The sequence below is a fragment of the Cetorhinus maximus genome, chromosome 13 (assembly GCF_964194155.1).
Source record: "Cetorhinus maximus chromosome 13, sCetMax3.hap1.1, whole genome shotgun sequence".
In the NCBI taxonomy this organism is placed as follows: domain Eukaryota; kingdom Metazoa; phylum Chordata; class Chondrichthyes; order Lamniformes; family Cetorhinidae; genus Cetorhinus; species Cetorhinus maximus.
In genome coordinates this window covers 111,193,389-111,217,258 of record NC_135891.1, presented here as the reverse complement: position 1 = coordinate 111,217,258, position 23,870 = coordinate 111,193,389, and the positions used below count along the sequence as shown (strand labels likewise).

At 45.6% G+C, this 23,870-nt stretch overlaps 1 protein-coding gene and 1 long non-coding RNA gene across 3 annotated transcripts in view; one reads left to right on the top strand and one right to left on the bottom strand.

Annotated features, from left to right (window-relative positions):
• The window catches only part of LOC144688957 (uncharacterized), a 161,939-nt gene that overhangs the window by 57,435 nt on the left and 80,634 nt on the right, over positions 1–23,870 (bottom strand). The window contains exons 1-2 of one of the 2 annotated variants that reach the window (XR_013578518.1): positions 22,662–22,793; positions 20,484–20,639 (exon numbers count right to left, since the gene is read on the bottom strand). This is a non-coding gene — a long non-coding RNA (uncharacterized LOC144688957). Of the gene's footprint in view, positions 1–20,483; positions 20,640–22,661; positions 22,794–23,870 lie in introns of those variants that run through there. The other variant, XR_013578517.1, reaches the window with a different exon arrangement.
• Positions 1–23,870, top strand: part of LOC144688954 (calcium/calmodulin-dependent protein kinase type IV-like) — a 178,993-nt gene that overhangs the window by 90,728 nt on the left and 64,395 nt on the right. The window contains exons 4-5 of the mRNA XM_078556024.1: positions 10,057–10,139; positions 19,797–19,869. Of these exons, the coding sequence (XP_078412150.1) occupies positions 10,057–10,139; positions 19,797–19,869 (156 nt within the window). The remainder of the gene's footprint in view (positions 1–10,056; positions 10,140–19,796; positions 19,870–23,870) is intronic.

The following is a 23,870-nucleotide window of genomic DNA, read 5'->3' as shown; positions in this document are numbered from 1 at the left end:
AAAGTGACAAAATGTGTTCACCGGAGCAACCACTTGTGATCAGAATTTTTGAACTCTTCATGACATACCACTTATTCTAGGTGTTGCCCTGGCATCGGCAGTAGGGGTGGAGACAGCCTGTGCAATGGTTGACCCTGTTGCCTCTGATGACTGTGGCGTGGATCCTCTGGAGAGATGAGGCATTGGGGGCCCTGCCTTGCTTTGGCTGTTCTCCTGTGGGCCAACAGCTTCCTCTTGCGATGACAGAGGACGAGGTTGAGGAGATCACAGGCAAATGGGACTTGGAGGGAGAGGACAACCTCTGAGAGTCCTGAGTGGATGACCCAGCGGTGTCTAGCTGCCACTCCTCCTCCCTTCGAGTGCCCGAGAGCCCCAGCCTGACCCCTTGAGGGAAGAAGCACCCTCTCACGTTGCCACTGCAGGAACTCACCCATGGTTACTGCAGTGGAGTGCAGGTCCATGCGCATCTCCATGTTCTGCTGGACCAGGGTCTCCATGGCATCCACCATCCTCCCCATGGAGACCTCCATATGTGCACATAGGGGCATAACCTCGTCAGAGAGCAAGTGGACGTACTCCTCCGACTCGCATGCCACTCTGTTGAGGGCTTTCAACAGCTCTGCGTGATGTTCCCCCGTCTTCTGCTGATTCTCCACAATGGGTTGGAAGGCCAAATCCAGAGGCTCGTCATCTGACTCGGACCTCAAAGGTGCCTCTTCCCCAGCAGTCTTCCAAATGCCAGGGAGCTTGCCTCCTCCTGCTGCGGACACGTGTCTGTGCAGTGACCTCCAGATTGTGAACCCGAGCCTGCTCTAGATCTAGGTCCCACTGAGGTGTGTGTCTCTGTGCTGGTGGAGGGCGTGGGTAAGCACTGTGACAGGTCTTCCAGGCTGCTTAGTTCCAGCTCTGCAATGGAGGAGGTGTCTTCTTGGCTGGAGGTGAGTACCTGGATGGGGCTGAGGGATTGGCTGGCTAAGAGTGTCGGTCACTTGGCAGATCTCCCTGTGAACCAAAGTGAAGATGATTAATGCATGGCAGGGGAGTGAAAAGCAGGAGAGAGCACTCACAATTGCATTGAGAGAGGGATGATGTGGTGCAGGATCTTCACGAGGGTGTTCGCTGCCGACCTCACCGTCGCTGCAGGCACGGTCCGCAACCCCACCAGTCAGCACAATGGCACGCTCCTGAAAGTGAGTGAGGGGCCTAATGTGGGTCACCCCATCCTAGTCTGGGATCTCTTCCTGCTGTTGTGAGCCAGCTTCTCCTTCATGAAAACGGATGGAGAGAGTGCAAGTAGGACACATGGCACTTTGTGGAATGTTTGTGTGGTGAGCGGAGCCATGGATGGGATGAGGGCGCAAACTCCAGAGGATATGAGCCTGATGGAGATGTGAGGGTGTGTGTGAGAGTTAGTGGTGTTGTCCCTTGAGGCGTGAGGTCCCTGTAGATATGTGATGGGTTTGTGAGTGTGTGATTTGAAAGTGATGAAAAGAGTGATTTACCCTGGCAGAATGGAGGAGATCATTCATCATGCTTTCTGCACTGGATGGCTGTCCTCTTTTTGCAGGGCATTAGCGCTGACCACTGCTTCCCATGCAGGATTGGTGATCTTGCTTGTTGACCTTCGCCCAGAGCGGGGTAGTAGACAGTGCAGCAGGCCTCCACAGAGTCCAAAAGGTGTTCCCGAGACCCGTCATTGAATCGGGGGGCTGCAGTCTCCTTGCCTTTCGGGGCCATGTCTTCTGTGCAGTAGACCTGAGCTGGAAGCACTGAGAGGTGTACATGCGGCTGCACTTTAAATATGGCATCCGGCATGAGGAAGCAGCGAGGTGACAGCATGGCGGGTGAATCGGAGGCCACCCACCAGCGAAACAGCGTGTTTCCCGGGAACGCATGGTTAATGAGGTGGGATTGGGACGATATGGTATGAAAAGCCATCATTGCGGCCAGCGGGTAAAACGTCCTTTTTCCCACCCGCTACCACAATTCGTGCAAATCTGCAACAATTCTGCCCATGGATTCTATTTATGCTCAAAGTGTAACAGTTTATCTGTGGTGTGATGCCCTAGTTGCACTTTCTCAGTATTCCACTGACTGCCAGCCTAGATTAACTTTTCACAGCAGATTAACTTTTTATTGGAGGGAAGTAATATAGGAAAAATTTGTCACGACTTTCAAATCTGAAAACTTGGAAATGGATTTATACTGGAAAGTTATTCCAAAGAATTCAATGTCAGTGATCTTAATTAAACATCAGCCTTTTACAATATCTAGATTTTTGTGGCATTTTTAAACATATTTAATAAAATGTAAGATATTTACCAAGAGGAATGGTTGTTACTGATAGAAATTAATTATGCAGAGTAGAAAATCTTCCAACACTTCTGGCCTCTACGATAATATTATGATACTGCCCCAGCGGAAATAATTTTGCTCCAAGTGTTTTCATGATTCTTACCTGGAGGGTGCAATGTTGCTAAATATGCTTTCTGACCTTTAGGAAATTATGCTGTGAATGAAATGCTCTGGCTTGTGAATATACACGGGAAAAATATTAAATGATAGTCTGTCCACTAATCTAAGCATGGAAAGTGTATAATTGTACCCAGTTTAAATTATGAAGCTCTCAATTCATAATTTACCTCATTTATGATGCTGCAGTAAAAATATTCAATCAATTATAGTGTCCATTTTTCAGGTGGGGAAGCAAATTAAGGTATATGATTGAAATAACAAGAATCTTGCAACATTCTGGACTAGACTGTATCTCTGCAATTTGACTCAGTGGTTCCTCTTAGTTGTCTTCCCTGGTCTGATCAGCACTTTGAAAAAAAGTGCTCAGTTTAATGTTTTTAGCTTTGAGTTTCTTCTTGACATAGAAAGTAACCTTACTAAATACAAAGGAGTGATCCACTTGCTCCAGAGTCTAAAGGACAGCCATCGGAGTCAATACAAAATGTATACCTCCTCTTTATTAGCCATTAAACAGGCTCAGTAGCAACAGATCCTTCAATGATAATATAGAAAAGTGATAATGGCATCTGTGGGGCATGGGTGTCTGCTTGAACAATTTCCATGGTCCAGCATCTACTTAAAAATGCCTTTAGAATATGATGGTGAGATGCTACATAAAAATTTAGGTAATCTTATATGCAATGAATGCAAATTACATTAAAACTCTTCCAATCGTATTCCAACTTAATATTTAAATGGACAGTTTCATTCAGAATTTATAATGCACAAATGGAAAATGTCCATGTTCTGCTGTATAATGGGTGATATCCTATACTATAATGGTACTTGTAGGTTGTAAGTATAAACACTTTTTAGGTTTCCTCAGTTTCTTTCATAAGGGATAACAATCTATTGTCAAAATTGTTTTAGATTTTGAAATTAGCTGAATGCATGTAATAATATAGGACAACCATATAAGGTACTTTTGTAGCCAGTAGTGCTAAGGGTTTAATTTCCGCAGTGCATTGTGCACTGATAAACAAGTTTGAGTTAATTCCTTGCCTGTACTGTTTAAATGCAGTCATTGATTATTTGATTGTGCTAAAATAGCACAGACAGGAATTTAAAGAGTATATTTTGGCTGATGGGGTGAAGAAAAGCATGGGAGATTAAACCCCTAGTCAGCACTTGTTTAAATAAAACAAGTAGCATCTGTCTGCCATATCAATGGTTGGTAGTGTAATTTGATAAAGTTATCCAGAGGGCACAAAGTTCAAGCATGTGGGAAATGAAAATGATTCACTGGTATGGCAGTTTAATGTTTTTTCTGGGATTGGGGTTAAGGTGCATGTCAGACCATTATTATTTGTAGCCCACTTTCATGGCATATCTTTCTTAAACATGTGCTGTGACAGATTGCTGGCTAAAGTTGCATTACACTACAACCCCATTGTCAGCACAAAGTAGTTTTATAGTTAAGAAGTTGTAATGTGAATTTAGGGTCTGAGCCCACCCAAAGTCCTTAAAAAATTTCGCTGGGCTTCACTTCAGAGTCTGATTGTGCCCTGACACCTGATTTCCATTACAACATTAGCACCAGTTAACATTGATGCTAAAATTATAAATGCAGCGTAAACCACTCGAAAATCCAGTGCTGGCAGACAGTGATTAGAAAAGGAAAGGTCAGATTCATGGTTGGTTTTATTTTTAATTTTTTAGAATATGAACCTAATCCTCAGGGTTCCCTGATGGTCAGTAGTGGCATTGGGACAATGGTGGGGCTAGGTTTGGCTGACAGAGGTTTGGGGAGGAGGTGGGGGGATCAAGGGATTGACCTCGAGACTTGGCAGGAAAGGGACCAAGCTGGGAACTGGTGAATGTCAATGCCTGAAGGCCAAGGTGGAAACAGCGCAGAGCAGCAGGTTGAGTTTGATAAAGCTTTCCATGAGTGAGAATGCACCTGTGAGCACATTTCTCCAAAGCTCACGTATTTCAACTTCAAAATCATTGGGGTGGGTGGGGTGGTGATTATCAAACCCCTTTTTCCCCTTTCCACTTCTGACCCAACTGGCTGCACCACTGGGTAGGGAAGTGTCTGAGCTAATATTATACTTAAGTATAATATCTTAAGTATCCATCAAGCATGTGTCACATCTTTTTTTATTCATTTATGGAGCAGGAGCATCACTGGCATGGGCCAGGATTTGTTGCCCATCCCTAATTGCCCTTGAGGAGGTGGTGGTGAGCTGCCTTCTTGAATTGCTGTAGTCCATGTGGTGTAGGTAAACCTACGATGCCGTTAGGAAGGGAGTTCCAGGTTTTTGACACTGTGACTGTGAAGGAAAGATGATATATTTCCAGGTCAGAATGGTTTGTGGCTTGGAGGAGAACCTGCAGGCGGTGGTGTTCCCATGCATCTGCATTACGACCTTGGTCCACACATGAACCAAAGAGCTGAATTCCATGGAGTGAGGTGAGAATAACTGTCCATGACATCAGGCAGCATTTGACCGTGTGTGGCATCAAGAAGCCCTAGCAAAACTGAAGTCAGTGGGAAACAGGGGAAATCTCCACTGGCTGGAATCCTACCTAACACAAAGGAAGGAAATTGTAGCTGTTGGAAGCCAATCAATTCAGCCTCAGGAATTTCTGCAGAAATTCCTTGGGGCAGTGTCCTAAGCCAAACAATCTTTAGCTGCTTCATCAACAACCTTCCCTTCATCATAAGTTTAGAAGTTGGAATGTTGACTGATGATTGCATAGTGTTCAGTCCCATTCGGAACTACACAGATAATGAAGCAGCCCATCCCTGCATGCTGCAAGACTCAGGTTTGAGTCCATAAGTGGCAAGAAACATTGGCACCAAACAAGTGCTAGGCAAATCAAAACATAAAATGCTGGTAAAACTCTGCAGGTCTGGCAGCATCTGTGGAGAGAGAAACAGAGTTAATGTTTTGAGTCCATATGACTCTTCTTCAGTGCCAGGCAACACCGTCACCAACATGAGAAAATCTAACCATCTCCCCTTAATATTCAATGGTATTACCATTGCTTAATTCCCTACCACCAATATCCTACAATACACTGGGATCACAAAACTTCAAAAGTATTTCATTGGCTGTAAAGCATTTTGAGATGTCCATTGGTCATGAAGAGTGCTACATAATGCAAGGCTTTTGTTTTTTTCTTTTCCTGGGGGTTACCATTGACTAGAAACTTAGCTGGACCAGCTACGTTAATACTGTGGCTACAAGAGCAAGTCAGAGGCTGGGATCTCTGGGCAAGTAACAAATCTTAATTCCTAAAGGTGTCCACCATCTACAAGGCACAAAATAGAAGTATGATGAAATACTCCCCACTTGCCTGCATGAGTATAATTCCAACAATACTCAAGAAGCTTGGCACTGTCCAGGACAAAACAATCTGCTTGATTGGCACCCCATCTACCTCTTTAAACGTTCACTCCCTCCACCATTGGACCACAATGGCAGTAGTGTGTAACATCTGCAGCAACTCGGCAAGGCTTCTTCTACAGCACCTTTCAAACCTGCGACCTCGAGCACCTAAAAGAACATGGGCAGCTGGCACATGGAAGCACCACCTGCAGGTTCCCATCCAAGTCACACACCATCCTGACTTGGAACTATCTCGCCATTCCTTCACAGTCACTGGGTCAAAGTCCTTGAACTCCCTTCCTAGCAACACCGTGGGTGTACCTATACCACAGCAGTTCAAGAAGGCAACTTACCAGCACCTTCTCAAGAGAGGTTAGGGATGGGCAATAAAAGCTCGCCTTGCGAATGATGCCCAAATTCCACAAGGCCAAATTCCAAATTCCAGCGGGGTGTGATTCCTATAGTAGCCTGGAAACTCACTGACACATGGCCTCCAATGTAGGAGGATGGGTGGAATATCTGCCCACAATCCCCCTGCTGAGAGCCAGTGCAAGCTGGAAGGAATCCCAGTAAATCTAGGTTCCTATAACTATGGTGTCAACCATAGCTCAGTTAGTAGCACTTTTACCTCTGACTCAGAAGGTTGAGGGTTTAAATCGCACTCCAGGACTTGAGCACAAAACTCCAGGCTAACACTCCAGTGCAGTGCTGAGGGCATGCTACACTGTCAGAGGTACTGTCTTTCAGGTCAGATATTAAAACAAGGCCAAGCCCTCTCAGGTGAACATAAGAAAAACCCATGGCACTATTTTAAGAAGAACACAGATGTTTTCTCTGGAGGCCTAACCATATTTGTCCCTCAATCAGTGTCACAAAAATAGATTATTTGGTCATTATCACATTGCTGTTTGTAGAAGCAAACTGTGAAAATTGGCTGCCATGTTTCCTTCATTATAAAAACAACTACAAATTTCAAAAAGTACTCCATTGCGGTAAAGTGCTTTGAATTGTCCAATGGCTATATAAATAAAGTCTTTTGCCAGAATTTTCCACCCCCATTGACATCGGGCGTCATGGCAGGAGTGCGCAGACAGAATGCGAAAAGGCCAAAAATTGGTTTTATTCCATTGTGAAGCCTGTTTGCGATTGTCCGCTCAGCCCATCAATTGCAGGCTGCGTTTCCCGCCACTGGACGTCAGGAATGTCATTTTAATACATTTGCATCTAATTATAAGCCCTGCTTGCCAGAATCATCGCCCCACACTGGATCATCCGGGCACAATCACGCTGACGTGTTTCACAGCTGTACATAAGTGACATGCACCTGTCAAGCTGCACTTCGCTTGGGACTTCGAGGTTTGTTTGCCTGCCTTTCCTCGGACAGCACTTGCGGTCATTAGCGCCAGGCTTCACAGGCAGCACCACATCACTTGTAGCGAGGGCTCACAGGCAGGTCTCTACCTACCAGACCAGGCGGGGGTGGCTTTTCAACAGCTGCAGGGCTAGGGCTTGCTTGGGGAAGGGGAAGAAGTGGCCTCTAGCAAGGGAAGTGGCTGCAGGAGAAGAGCTGTACTTGGGGAGGGGGCTATCCCAGGGTGTGTGTGGGAGCATATGTTGATCTGTGCAAGTGGCCTCAAGATGGTGAGGGCTGAGGAGGCAGTCTCCAGAGGAGATGAAGCCGGATGGTGATGTGAGAGTATGTGTGGGAAAGTGAGTGGTGATGTCCCTTGAGCTGTCAGTGAGTGAGATGCCTGTGAATGTGTGATGACCTTGTGAGTGTGTGAGTTTAGAGTGATGAGATGGTTGCCTTACCCTGGCAGCACGGATGAGGTCATTCGTCCATTTTCTGCATTGGATGGCCGACCTCTTGTGTGCAGTATTTGCACTGACTACCTCTGTCACCATCTCCCAAGTCCGGGTGGTGAGACTGATGGGCCTTCTGCAGCCAGAGCAGGGGTAAAGAACATCGTGGCAGGCCTCCACGGCGTCCAGAAGGCGTCCCAGGGATGCGTCACTGAATCAGGGGGCTGCACTCTTCTTGGCTTTTGGGACCATGTCTTCACCGGTGCCCTCCTGCGCTGCAAGCATTGAGAAGTGTGTGCGCAGCTGCAGATTAAATATGGCACGCTGCGTGAGGAAGCGGCGAGGTAATGGCTCAGCAGGCAAATCGGAGGCTGCCCACCAGCGAGACAGTGTGTTTCCTGTGGTTGCATAATTAATGAGGCAGGAATGGGACGATACGGCGTGAAAAGCTGCCATTGCGGCCAGCGGAAAATGTCCTTTATCCTGCCCGCTAGCGCACTTAGTCCAAATCTGGAACAATTCCACCCTTTGTGTCTGCCGTGAGTATATAATTGTGTTAGAGTCGTGAAGCATTAAATAAACTTGCTTGGTGTGGACAAACTTGGTAGTTTTGAGTTGTTGATACCCAGAGTATACTTACGAACGAGGGGTAGGAACAGCCTACAGCCCGTGGATGAGGTTTCCAAAAAAGTGCAAAGGCCACTTTCCCCCTGGAAAGAGCGGGAGGCATAGAAGTTGAAGGCCGCTGTGACCTCAGAGCCACTGGCATGGGGTGTCCACCCACACAGTTGGAGATGATTTCAGGCTCAATCATCTGACAAATGGAGGTCACAGTCTCCCTGGAGAGTGGGAGCCTCCTTTGGCATTGGGCCTCGGACATGTTGAGGTAGCTGCATCGCTGCCTGTAAACCCTGGCAGCAGGATAGTGGCGCCCGCAAGACGTAAAATTCTGACCCTGGAAAAGCGCAAAAGGCACAGCAATTTCTGCCCCTAAGTGTTGAAAATTAACTTAATATTTAACTTTCAGGGATAAGATTGATGTTATCTAAATGGAATCACAACAGCGCAGCTTACTAATATTACCACTTTGGTACATTTGCCAAATGTATTTAACAGAGAGCAGGATTTTCCCTGCGGGCTTCGGGAACTGCTGTCATTGTCTAGTGGGGGCCCCAAACTGTGAGTGTTTTTTAATGGAGATGATGGGGTTTGACCTGCCTGAATTAGCTGTTAGTGCAGCTATTATTGCACTCAGGATTGTTCAGCAAGTGTGACCCAATCGCAGAATCACTTCTCACAATAGGCGTTTGTTTGGGTTTAGCAAACATGGGCTGGTTGAGTACGGACTGTACTCTGCCTATTACGTACTGCTGGAGGAATATGTTGTTTGATTCAACCAGTCAGTCATTGGGATATACGGTCCACGTACCTGACATTGCACCAGCACTGGAATTCCTACACATTTCTCAATTGTGTAGTTGGCAGAATGTCTTTTTGGACTGGTGGCAGAATCCTATTAGTGGAAAATATTACTCGTATCGCCACTGCTTAGTAGTAATTTAAGATAGTCGAACTCACAACATGGTTCTAATATGCTTGCTAAAAGCCACAAACATTCATATGCAGGGACCTGTTCTCTGCAAATAACAGGAATATATTCAAAGCAGAGGTCAATAGATTTCTAGATACCAATGACATTAAGGGATACGTGGATAGAACTGGAGGGTGGCATTGAGGTAGAAGACCAGCCATATCTAGTTAAACGGCAGAGCAGATTCGAGGGCGAATGGCCTTCTTCTACTCCTATGTTCCTATTCAAGCTTTGTACCTTCTTTGAATTACTCGAAGTTTGGGGAGCAATAGTTCCCCATTGCTTTCTACATGGCAATGCCTCAGCCAATCAGAGTTGACTTGCCAACCAATCAGCACCCTTTTTCTCTTGTAGCATAAATTGCTGTGGTCGTTTGAAATTTGGCATTCTTGTGTTTGTCGTGATGCGTGCAGAACGAAAAGCTTCGATAACATCTCTCTCTTTTCAGCAATATTCAAGTTCTGTACTACCAAGCAACAGATTATAGTTTTATAGTTAGGTGGAATTTAACCTGCTACAACTGTGCAAGTACCTCTGAAACCAATTCAAAAACAAATTAAAATATTCATGTGTCAACGCATAACCGAGTGGGCAGGTTCAGCACACATCTCATTTTTAATCTTTAATTTGCAAATGTTCATTAAGGCCTCCACCACTCTCCTAACACCCCAGTTTAAATGTTAAAAGTGCCTTTAAATATATCAATTAATTATATCACTGTGGTTGGGAGAAAGAACAGGATTTGGTCAGTGATGAAGAGGTTGTGATTCAAAGAACAAAGGTGGTGATCATTTATCCTCTTGTGTCTTGTAGATTAAACTAAAGGAAATATTTGAGACTCCCACAGAGATCATCCTGATTCTGGAATTGGTGACTGGTGGGGAGCTTTTTGACAGGTGCGTACTGATTGACAACGGGAGGGTTGTTTTCTTGTATAATCTGTCACTTCCTTGAAAAGCTGTCTTCTTAAAGGAAAATTGATTTTAGATTTTATCATAAGTAAAATGCAATGAAAAATAAAATCATTCTGGAAAAGGGAGCTTAGTCTGAGAGGATAACTGTGTATGGGCCATATTTTTCTCAGTTCAAGAAAAAAGAGTTGTTCATTTTTCTTCAGACTCTCATTCTTAATTGATACAAATTTTGAAAGCCTGGTCATTCCATCTGTGGGGTGCATACAGTTTGTGGATGGTAAGTCAATGAAATGTGTGAAAAGCTTGATTTTCAGGCCAAGACCTGGTAGCTCCCATATATTCAATTTTTTTTTTGCCTCCTAAATATACAAAGGGTGGAATCTTCTGTTTTGAACACTAATTTCTATGGCAGGCAGAAAAGTCGGAATGATTCCCTCGGGGCAGCAGGAGGGCTGAACATGCGCGATATTCTGCTTTTCAGCTCATCAATTATGCATCAGCAAGGAGCTCGGAGAATCTTGTGGCGGGTTGGGCAGGAAGATGCCCACCCCGCCATTACCTTATGGGATCAAAGGTCCTGGCACCATATTTAAACGGCACCCGGACAGCCTTTCACTCACTGCAGGCCAAGAGCTCCAGATTCTGCATCAATCAGGATGTCCAAGAGAAGAAAGAAACCTTTAGCACCACGGTTCACCAACAACTCCCTGGAGACACTCCTCCACACCATCCAGGAAAGGCAGGAGGTGCTCTTTCCAAGGGATGGGAGCAGGAGGCCATCCCACCTGACCACGTCAGCCTGGGAGGAGGTGGTTAGTGCCCATGGGCCAAAAAAAAGGACCTGCCTGCAGTGAAGAAGGAAAATGAATGATCCACTGCACTCCGCCAGGGTAACTGAAACATCTACTCACTGCACAGTCACACTCTCATAAGGGCATCAGGCAGTCCAAGGGTTAGAGTACACAGGGATGTCACACATGACCAGCAGATGGGACATCAATACCAAACGTGTGTCAGCCACCCTAAGCTCTCCTTCTCATATTAGTGCCTGACAAAACAGCTTCTTAATTACTCACTGGGGAGGGATCAGCAGCTACAATCAGCATGCAGGCTTCTGATCTGCTCATTCACCTACTGGCCTCACAATCAATCTTTCAGTCTTCCTGCAGGACAAGGTATCTCATAATCAAAGAGAGCATGCAAAGACAGGTGACACCCCGGAAATCTGTCCCCTCAGTATCTTCGGGGAACAGGCTGCAGGGCTGGCAGGAGAGGAGAGAAACAGTGCCTGCGCAGAAGGCAAGATCGGCCTCCCCCAACAACCCAATGAGGATGCATCCAGTATCCATCTCCAATATTCGTGCATTAACTATGAGTGATCTTTAATGTATGAGCCTACTTAGTCAATCACTAAACCTCTGTTCCAGGGACCAGCTATAAAAGGGAGAGGACATCATCCCCTAGGTGACACAGCCCTAATCCCCAGGCCACCCATGAGGAGGAAGTCTTAGTATCGTCAGAGAAAGCACCATCACGGCCTTCACCTGCACCCTCCACCAGCGCAGATATACACATCTTGGTGGGTCCTGGTTCTAGAGCAGGCTCAGCTGCATAATCTGATAGGCACATCACAAACATGGATCCACAACAGGCAGAGGCAGTGACAGCCGAGGTCTCTGACACTCAGAGGACTGCTGGAGACCAGGCCCCTCTGAGTCTGAGTCAGATGACAAGCCTCTGGACTTGGCACTGAGACAACTTAGAGCAGAGACAGGCAGGGAAACATCAGGCAGAGTTGTCAAAGGCCATCCGCAGATTGCACCAAAGGCCGGAGAAGTCCATCCATGTTCTGTCTGCTGTCATTGCTCCGGCATGCGAGTGATTCGAAGTCTCTGTAGGAAGGATGGCAGCTGTTTTGGAGACCCACATCCAGCAGTTTCTCCCAGACTTGCACACCATCGCTCTAGCAATGGGTGCGTTTCAGCAGTGGGTAGGCGAGAGGGGGACGGGGCACCTCGACCTCCAGCCAGGTGCCCCTTCTCCTCAAGGAGTCAGCAAGGGACCATCAGGGAGGAGAAGTGTCAGCCAGGCACCCCGAGGGCATCCACCCAGGTCACTCCAAGGGTGCTCTGCCACTCCAACACCCCTCTGCCAGTGACTCCATCAACTCCAGTAGGTCAGTCCGAGGAGGGTACACCTGTACCTGAGCAGGATACCCTTAGCAAGCCGGGGCCCTCAAGGCCTCGGACCACCAAAGACGGCCTGTCAAAGTCATCTCAGACAAGAGGGCATGGCAATCAACTGCAGGCTGCCTCCACTTCAACTGCGGATGTCAGGACTACACCTAGACGTAGCAGTAGGGTTAGAAAAATTAAAAAGTATTAAATGCGCATTGGTGGCGCAGGTGTTTACTCATTGTACATAGTTGTCACTGTTGTAAATATAGGTTGAATCTATCCATCTCTAAATCTCATGGCTTCCATTTTTATTCAATTTTCTTCAAAATTGCAGTTATTTAAGGGTCCAGAATGTTGTCCCCCAATGTAGTCCCATCAGGAGCTTCAATTGCTTCAGTTCTCGCACATTTTCACTAGAGTGAGTAACCTATAGTTCCACATCAGCAACATCAGGCACATTATTTCTGACAGTGCTGCCTGGCCAATACACCTGTCAACTAATTATCACAGGTAACCATGTTTTGGCCTCAGGGGACATCCTCATCAAGATTATTGATTTTACTGCTGCTGTTGCAGTGGTGTCAGTTGTTTGGGAATGGTATGAGTAGTTGTGGCGACTTAAATCAGATTCATCTGTCCAAAATGTCATTTAAAATGATTTTTCAGGTTTGAGAAAATATTTTTGAGCACGGTAAAGTTATCATTCGAAGCCCATAGGCTTCCATGCATGTCTGGAGGAAGATAGTGTCTGTGTTTAATGCTGAATGTCTTTCCTTGGTGATCTGTCATTCTCATTGAGCATGACACTGAAGTAAGCAAGTAAAGATATAACGGGCACCTTCGACTTGACTGCAAGAGGCGTTATTAGAGTTTATGACTTAAGAGGTGTGTGTTTATCTTGATAAAGCCATTTCCTGAGCTCACATGATGTTTATTTGGACCTGTACGGCTCTTTATCAAGGGTTTCTGTAGTCCTTGGGTAAAGGCACAGCGTTCTACTCAGACAGGAAATCATTGCATGACAGGACTCTCAGTTGCTTAGGGAAAAGAGACAGGAATGGCCTTGTGTGCTGTACCACCTCAAGGACTGTGATGTCTTCAATGTCAACTCTCTAAGGCCTCTGCTGGGTACATGCAGGAAACAATTTTTCATTAGCTGGTGTGTTAAAATGACTGCTCAAGCTATCACCCTAATGCAAAGATCACCTTTTTTTTTGTCATCTAGGACAGAGACTTTTAAGGCTTCCAACGACTGCAGGGACCCAGTTGTTTGTACCTCAGCAAACCATAGTCCTGGTGAGGTACTCTCAGTGAGGACAATGCAAACAAACCTCGAGACTTAACTGCATGATCAAGATGTTAATGCTCATTGTTTCATGATGTCCAAATGGCGATCTGCTGGCATTAGCAAGATGATCCCTCATCATTCTGCATCGAGGAGAGCTGAAGATGGGATATATGGTGCTCTCATGCTGCTGCCCCTTGTTGAGCCATCCATCTGGTTATGGCTGAAAGAGTGATACACATATCACACATGACCTGCCTTATTGAGCAAGTGTCAAACTGACATGAGTGCATCCCTGGGTAATTTGGAGTTCCAGCTGCTTATAAGCTGCCATGCACACTGTCTTGGCGAGGGCATAGGTGAAAGTACTATATTATGTGAAGTTGCCTAAGGAGGTGCAAGAAGGGAGTGCTGTTCAGGGTCTACAGCAGCCAGATGTTGCCAAGGCTACTCAGTTAACCGTGGTTTAAACCCTTCCAAGGATCTACCCATGATGAGGGCAGACAGTGAGTACTTATATTTCCATAATCATTAAGAAAGCATTGAATTTTCGAGAGAGTTCCTCCCTGACAAACATGGTGCTGGTGCCTTCCAGGCAGCAAAGGTGAGAGAAACTAACAATTGTGAGAATGTGCCTGCATTTTACTCCCCCTGGAATCTTGTAGCTATCAGATTGTCACGGGCACGTCTGCCACATCATACCCATGCGATGGCCTCTTCATGTGGCTCGTCTACATCCTGGCCCTCATCAATCCATCCCCTTCAATGTCCTCCTTATCGGAAGAGACTTCCAGCTCATCCATTTCTCCCTCAGGCAACACATTCCCCCTTTACAGCACAAAGTTGCACAACGATGATCTGGGACACCCTCTGTGGTGAGTATTGGAAAGCCCTACTTGAGCAGTCCAAACATTAGAAAGGCAGCTTCAGGAGATCTGTCGTCTGCTCCAACAAGGACCAGGTGGTGGAATGTGCAGTATTGTATCTCTCTTCAGCAGCACTATGTGATCAGCAAACGGACGACATGAACCACGTCTTCTGGGGATATCCCTTGTCCTGTAGACGTTGAGGTCCCTGAAAGATTTGTGGCACCGCCGAGTGCATCAAGATTCAAGGGCCATGACATACATTCAGAGCATTCAGAGGGTGAAATCCTTTTCGATTGATGAATCTCACAGGCTGCCGCAGGGAGTTCTCAAGGCCACATGTGTGCAGTCAATGGCACCCTGCACTTGTGGGAACCCAGAAATTGCTGCAAATCCCATAGCTCTGGAAGCCTGGCTTTCAGCATCCATGCACAACTGGTCATACTGGTAAGCTCCAGCGAAGAAGATTCATATTAGACTCAAAACATTAACCCTGTTTCTCTCTCCACAGATGCTGCCAGACCTGCTGAGTTTTTACACCATTTGCTGTTTTTAATGTAGTGAAAAGAGAATCTGTCATCACCCTTATGCATTTGTGTGTTGCAAATTGGGAGATGATGCATAGGTCCCTAGTGGAGCCCAGAAAGGACCCGCTGGGCAAAAAAGTTCAGTGCGGCAATCAACTTCAAAGCCATTAGTGTACAATGTCCTCCATTCCTTATGGCATCAGTTCTTCACGGAGAAGGTAGCAAACGTCCTTGGACAATCGAAGGAGACTGTGGAAATGTCTTTCGCTCATCTCCATTTATGAGCAGCGTCTTCAATATATCTGTGGTTGGGCCACTGGTCTTTGTTGAATTTGACCCTCTTCAGGAGCATCTTGGATTTCTTGGATCCCATCTCCCTCTTGCAGCACATGCTGCTGCATATCCTGGGCCTGTGCCAATCAGTGATGGGCCCTTCTTCTCCTCGTTCATATTAGAGCTATAAACAAGGCAGGGTTGCCTGCAGCCTGCATTATCCATGCCTTTTTGTATATATCAGCAAATACATTTGAGAACTTATTTAAACTTTTCCTTGACTGGTTTCCCTCCGTCTCTAAGCCAGGAGGCCAGTGCAAAGCCCTTGGCCTGGCCTCCATCTAGACATGGTATCCCCAGGCCAGCCTTTGCAGGTGAATCACATCTCGGAGGACCACATTTGGCTGATCCACCCCTTCAGACATGACTGCGCGTGCACAAAGAGGGCCTTGATCAGGGCGATTCCAGCCACATGTGAGAACCCTCCTTCAGGTAATTGTCAGCTCGCATCCACGAGCCCAGACACTTTATGCAAAGAACATAGACTTGTCATAATGTAAAGACTTTAACCATTGTGCCTTGTCATACATGACCATTTAACTGAGATGAGTGAGTCTTGGAGTGTTGTCCAGCAGCCATGCCCCTTGAACCATTTAACCTCCTTCCCTTTTTACATGCTTCTGTCAGGAACAGACGGCCAATCACACCTACTCAAATGTAGCCCCAAATCTTAATGGATTCTTCTATGAATGTGCCCTGTTAGTCATGGAACAATGCTCCTTCAATGGGTATTTGACCCTCGAGAATAGAACTCAGCTGAGCCTCATTCTCCATGGCTTGAGCAAGTAATTAATAGGGTGCCCCTTCGCCTGGCCTAAAAGAGGAGTCCTGAACTTCTCCCACATCCCTTAAGACCCGCCCCATATCATTCTTTTTCAGGCTTGTTTTCCCAACTGTATCATTGCTGAATAAAGATGAAGATGGTTCTGCTGACATTCGTGAGTGCATCCATCACTATGCAACCTCCCCCTGTCACTCACCAAGTTCCTCCCATCCTCCTCCAGACATCCCCTCCTAATTCCACTCCCTGCTGTGACCGTCCAGCCTCCCCCCATTGACCCCATTATAATTTATGTAGATATTCCTGTTTTCCCCCGTTCCCTTCAATGGTGATATCCCCATGCCTCTCGTTAATCTGACCCCTCCCCTTATCGGAGGCTACCTGCCTCCTTACTTTTAGAGAACATCCCCCCCCCACCGACCATGAGGCCACCCAATACACCCTCCATGACATAAGAATTACCACCGTACTGGATCCAAATGCCTTCCATGAATATGACTGTGCCCTCTGCATCCCAGTACCATGGATCAAATCCCGAGGACCAAATGATTTAGATGACTGACCAGAGCCTAAACACAATTCTGTGCACGACCGTGCAGGGCTGCTGTCTTTCCTCTGCCCTGCTCGTGTACTGCATTGAACCTTTTGCTGAGTCCATCAGGAAGGATTTGAGCATGAGAGGGGTGATGATCCCACGCAGCAGAAGCATACAGGTCAAAGCCTCCCTATACTTGGATGACATCACTGCCTTCTGTTCAGATCTGCTGCCATGTGCAGAATGACGAGCATCTGTGACCAGTTTGAACTGGCCTTGGGAGCCAAGGTAAATCGCGGCAAGAGCGAGGCCATGTTCTTTGGGAACTGGGATGACCAAACCTTTGTCACTTTCACCATCAGACCAGACTACCTCAAGGTGCTGGGGTTATTTATGGTTCAGAGAGGCCAGAGAATGCACCAAAGTCTAGGAGGAGCATATAGCCAAGGTAAGGCAGAAACTGGACATGTGGGAGCGATGCTCCCTCTCCGATAAGAACATGGACATCAAGTGTAAAGTGCTTTCGGCGTTGCTGTACATGGCGCAGGTGTGGCCCATACCCCGATTCTGTGCTGCAGCGGTCACCTGAGCCATTTTCTACTTTATTTAGAGGTCAAAAACAGATCATCTCCGTAGGGTTACCATATGGATAGCTCTGGATAGAGGGGGGAAAAACGTACCCAATGTCACCCTCATCCTGATGGCTAACTTTATGTGCAGCTGCATCAAGCTGTGCTTAGACATTTGGTATACAAACACCAAGTGTCACTATGCGCTGAGGTTCTACCTGTCCCTGGTGTCGCAAAGGATGGGTCTAGCCACATTGCTCCAGAATGCTCCAAGTAATTGGGCCCTGCCATATCACCTGTCCGTCGTGGAAAAGGCTGTGCAGAAAAACACCTTTGACCACAAGTCATCAGGAAATGGTCTGCATGTAAAGTCCTCGAGGTCCTGCAGGGAAAGGAGCTGGTGGATCCTGTCAGATGGCTTCCTGAGCAGACTGTCAAAGTCATTTGGCAGAATGCTCATCACCAGAACTCTCAAGCAAGCACTAAGATATAACTTGGCTGGTGGTGAGAAGGGCACTCCCTGTCAGATCCCTCATGCACACGGGAACTCTCTGTGCCAGCACACACTGCCTTAAAGCAGCTGCACCTCCTTCTCCTTCTGGAATGTGCCTTTGTAAAGTAGATCTGGAAAGAAATGCAGTGGTTTTTGTCAAGATTCGTCTCAACAGCTCGTGGACATAGGACTCTATGTTCTATGGGCTGTTCCCAGGGACACACACCGAGACAAATATCAACTGCTGCTGGCACGTCATCAGCTCGGTTAAAGACACTCTGTAGTCTGCCCAAAACTTGGTAGTCTTCCAGCGCAAAGAGTTGTCCACAACTGAGCGTTGCAGACTGGCACATTCCAAGGTCCAGGTCTGCGTGCTAAGGGGTGCAGTAAAACTTGGGGCAGCCGCCGCAAAGGCTCAATGTGGAAAAGCCACCATCTAAGACTTTTCAACCACAGTGAACTGAGGGGCTGGAAACTGTGTAGAACTCCTGGGCTGTAGTCCAGACATTGAATGTATATAGTAAATGTCACATGTATCGCAACTGTATTGAGGCACCTCAGAGTCCAATATGCCCTATGGAGAAAAGTTCAATGTTATCATGCTTTCTGTAATAATCATTTTGAAATGTTTTGGAATGTTCTTTTAGATATTTTATGAATTAAGTATATATTTTGAAAAAACAATTCAAATAGCAATACATTATACTCTCATTATTAGAAAATGAAGGTGCAGCATAACGGCTAAATCATTCTTCCTCAACCCTACTAATAGTTGTTTAGCAAATTTGACATGTAACGAGCGGGACAGGTAGTGGATCACATAACATGAAAGAACTTAACACATTTGAGCATACATTATTTGATTTATTGAGCAGACTTTGCAAGGCATATGGGGGCTATAGGACCAGAGAATCTGGACAGGCTTGGAGACTAAGTAGCTCATTTGCATGATAAAATTGGCTTCCCACCTTAAAGAGGTGAGTGCTTTGGCCACCTCACGACCCGACCAAAGCTGGCAGCGGCCAGAGCAGCATGGTAAACCTGATGCCTTTTCCAAGCCATGTTTGCGTTGGGGAAAGGCTGTCAAAATCGGCTTCAAATAGTTTTCTGGATCCTAAAGCTTAAAATTACACTCTGAATACTCATGTAAGAAGACACACTAACCTATCTAAAACAAAATGGGCTAATGGCTTTGTTAAAATAACTCAAACATTAAAACTAATATTCATACAGCATAATCACAAGGCCTAAATCTTTATATGGTTGTTAACTGTTAACTTTAATGTTTTCAGTGGTCTTCTTTGATCTTTTAGTTTCTCCACTGAAGCCTTCAGAATTATTCTATAACTACATCAACATAACCGCTGTGTAGTGTGAGCAAAGATGTAAGGACTGAACAAGGAAGCTCCAAAATAAACCAGTACCTTACAGAAAGAGCATGATTTTAGCCCCATTAATTCGTTTATCAAGGTGTGAAATGTTAGCACTAAGAAATTGAAATTTATCCATAACAGCCACCTGTATCAGTGGGCAGAATTTTATGACAGCGGGATTTTATGTTCCCGCTGAAGTCAATGGGGTTTAAAATGGCTCGCCACATTTTACAGCCCCATCCCCGCCGAAACGGGGCCGTTAAATTTTGCCCAGTATCAAGCACTTCTCAGTCAAATACAGCACTGCTTGTTGCAGAGTGAAGTTCTCTCTACTTTGCCTCAACAATGTGCCTCAGCTTCATCCTTACCCTCTGAAGAATACCTTCCTACTGTATTTTCTTCCCATTTTCCACACAATCTGACCCTTGGCCTCTTTAATTGAGATTGCCAAATTAGGGATCATCTTATGCTGGGGAGATTGCTCAAACTCATTTCAGGTAGAAACCTTACAGCCAGTCAACCAAGACTTTCACCTCGACAAGACCTGGACCTAGATTCCAGAAGTGAAAAGACCTGTGCCGAACCCAATGTGCAACCTAATTTTTCAGTAAGAGCATCTTATTGGCCAATGAGTTGCAAAAAAATTCAAAGACCTTGCTAAGTGGGTATTATTTTGTAACATTATCTCTTTCATATACAGGATTGTAGAGAAAGGATATTACAGTGAGAGGGATGCAGCTCATGCTGTTAAACAGATTCTGGAAGCTGTTGCGGTGAGTCATGTTAACCATTTTTCATTCTCAGTCCAGTTCTTCCTCCCACCTCTTCCCTCCCACTTACTAATTTTTATGTGCGGATGAAATAATTTAATCTGTAACGTTTTGTCCTCGGAAGTGAAAATCAGCCTCCTCGTTCTGAAACAGAATTCCATTCTTCTACAGTAGGATTGACGTTTATTCCTTTTTAGTTGAATTAAGTTAAGGTAGTAAACTTAGCATTTTAAGTGACACACAATACCTGCTGACGATTGCTGTTCTGCATTTAATTCTGTTTATATATATCAGGATCTTTTCTTAATTTACTAATAAAGAAACAAGGCTAAAAAGAGAGAAAAAACAATCCCCAGAACATAATGATAGTTAAATCACAGTGAAGTCATACACCACACACAATAGTGTGACTGGCACAGGTACAATGGGCCAAATGACCTCTTTCTGTACTGTAGAGTTCTATGATATCAGTCAGGAATATCGTTACAACCTTAACACATACAATTGATTCCTTAAGTCAAAATGTGAATGCACAATTGTGAGTTACATTTCCAGGGGTCAGAGCTTGTACCAAATCTTTGTTTTCCTGTCATTACCTTTAAAAATAAAACTCTTACCTGGTTCAAATACTTTGAGGGATACAGTGGAACTCAATTATCTGCTCCCCATTATTTACACTCTTGATTGAATTTTCATGGACATTAGGACTGTTGAATTTTCTCAGGAATCAGGGCTTTAACTGAGAAGCCATCATGAGTCCAGCTTGCTAGAATCTATTAAAATACAGAAAAAAACTTCCAATTTAAATTAAAATTGAGGAATTCATGCAATTTGCTTAATGGGGGTTCTAACAACTCTCAGTAATCCATCATCCACCCTGGAGGACCCCTCCATTATGATAGATAATTGAAGCTACACTTACACAATAAGTATTTTTTGCAACAAATGGGCCTCAGGTATTGTGTGACGACCCAACTCTGGCCGCAGTAAGTACACCTTGTGCTTTATTGCTCTTATATCGTGAGAACTTTGGCATTAGAAGTTCTGGCTAATTCACATGATAGCAAATATGTTCTGGCTATCACAAAACTGGTTTTCAAGTATTGATTTACCCTTTTTCTCTGTCCTTCTGTTTCATTGGCCTGAATTTTTCAGGTGGCGGGTTCTCACTTCCCGCCATCCAAAGAGTCAGTGGGAACACATCCCCTCCCTAACTCTGAGTGCCCCACAGCCATATCACGCACTAATGAGCATTAAGTGGCTGCAGGTGGGACTTCTGCCCCTCACTCAGCAGGAAGTCCTGCTTTAGAGAGCTGCCAGCCAATCTGATTGACCAGCAGCTCTTTAGGCCCTGCAGCAACAGCGCTGCAGTGCACAGAAGAGGAAATTCAGGAGGACGTCGGAAGGGCCAGGAAAGTTCAAGGGGTCCCAGGGTGGGGAGGGTAAGGAAGACCTGGGGGGAAAGGGGGGCGCAAAGGAGGCAATTGGGATCTCAGGGGAGAGGCCGGGGCTGAGAAGGGAGGTCCGGAAGCCACCGGACCTTAAGGCCTGACTTCAGAAGTGGGCTTCTGATGGAGGCACCTCCCCACCCCCAACCTTCCCGCCTGAGATATAACCCTGTAGATTTTCGGCCTTCCCCCACCACCAGCTCAATCCTCCCAACTGCCTAAAAATTGAAGCTGGGTGGAAAATGGCCCTTAACTAGCCAATGGTTGATGGGGTGTGGGTATTGCTGGCTATGCTAGCATTCATTGCCCATCCGTAATTGCCCGTGTTCAGAGAGCATTTAAGAGTCAACCACATTGCTGTGGGTCTGGGCCAGACCAGGTAAGGACTGCACAGTTCCTTCCCTAAAGGACATTAGTGGACCAGATGATTTACGACAATCGGCAATGGTTTCGTGGTCATCATCAGACTTCTAATTCCAGATATTTATTGAATTCAAATTTCACCATCTGCTGTGGTGGAATTCAAACCCGGGTCCCCAAAGCATTACCTGAGTCTCTGGAATACTAGTCCAGTGACAATACCACCATGCCACCACCTCCCCCTATTGCCCCAGTAAGAGCAAGGGTGGGCTTTCCAACTGAGAACTGAGACCTTGCCCACCCCAGTGTAAAATCGCCGTGTGGTCGGGACGGTTGGGAACCCAAAGGGATTCCCGTCCCTTCAATTTCACATCCCCCACCCCCCCACCTAAAAACCCACTGGTGGGGGAGCGTAAAATTCTGGCCATTAGAAGGGGATTGGGTAGTTCAACCAGTTGTACATCAGACTTGGGATCAGATATCCTTGCATTTGAATCCAGTCATCCAATTTTTCTCAATCTTTCACCCTGCAGAGGTGAGTAGAATAAGTACGATGGGAGACTTTCTATAGATTGCGCCATGCTCATTCATTGAATTAGCTGGGCACAGTGAATATCAGAAAGATTTGAGCACACACTGAGAAAAAGCCTGCCAGGTTTTCCTTTCTTTAAATGAAAGAGTTATTTACAAGTGGTAGGATCTCTTCCTATGAGACCCAGTGGGCTGAATTTCAGGGGTGAATTGCTCGCCCTGTTACAGAAGTCGAACAACAGCCCACGGACTTAACAAAGCCCAGCCTGCAGCAATAACACACTGCTGACAGGCTAAACAAGCTGGGTTTTGGAGGCTAGGCAGGGAGGAACAAAGAGGGGTAACATCTTGGAGTGTGCTCAGGGCACCTCCCAAAGGACGATACCTACCATCCTTCACATCTTTTAACAAGGTTGCTATTGTGGGCTAGCAACCCGTCATATTTTACATGCTCACCCACTAAAAACACACCTGGCAGGGGGCCTTAAAATCCATCTCAGTGTGTCTGGATGCAGATCCAGCTTCCTTTCCAAATCTACTCGCCCAATGCTTTAATGTGCGGAGAACAGAAACAGTAATTGCAGGAATCCAATTGTGCTTATGCTGCAGTACTTCCTGGTTGTTTGCAATTAAACAGCTTTTTGGCCCTAAAACATAAAGGACTACTCTGGCTTTTGCTTCACTGGTTCTTTTATCATTTGTATGTTTTTGGCAGACTGAATCCCTCCACAATACCAGGTTATTTTTAAAATATTATTTTGTTCTAGAAAGGGTCATAATGGCCCTTTAGAAACCAAATGCAGCATTATCATTGAAATACAGCTTTAATATCTTATGTAACACACTACATATCCCTTATGCTGGAGCCTGATTAGTTTGAAATTAAATAGAATCTGCCTGGATTAAGGCTTCATCCACCCACCCACTCTATCTCTTTCTGTAATTATGTAATGAACTTGCTGTGACATTGCACTGTTCTTCCAGCTATTCTAGACTCCCTGATGAATTTTAATGGATTTAATTTGAGGATCTCTGCTACTCACAAAATGTAACCTGCAACGAAGAGGCAAACAAAAGACAAACCTGTGTCTAACCTATTTCTTTTTCACTCCGTATGGCTGAGCCTAAACAAAAACTTAATTATCTTTTGTGAGTGGACTAACTCAGTGTGAATGTCGGTGACTCTTTGGTGAATTCATTAGAACAGATTCATCTATAGTTACGGACATGATCTGGCATCATGGAGTTACAGCACAATTATAGTGAAAATGAAACTTTGAGTACAAATTGCCCTCTGGGCCATTTAAATGAAAATGTTGCATGTTGATGCATATACTGTTCTCTCCAAAACTGAGATATTTTGGATTACAGTCCCCACCACTTACACCATTCCCATTTATACTTACACCATAGACGGCCACCATATCGGGAAAATGGCACTAGCCATGGGCCATCACCATAGGCAACAATTATAAAAGCATTGCTTAAATGCATTAAGTACACTGACTATTTCAGGCCTTTCAAGCAGCTGGGTGCACCTATTTAAAATGCAAGGACCTGTGATTTATTCCCAAGCCCCTCTTCCCCCATAGCCTCCAGAATTCCTGCCCCTGCTGTAGCCCTTCTTGCTAATTTACTAAGCGGGACACCATGCTACTGCTATTT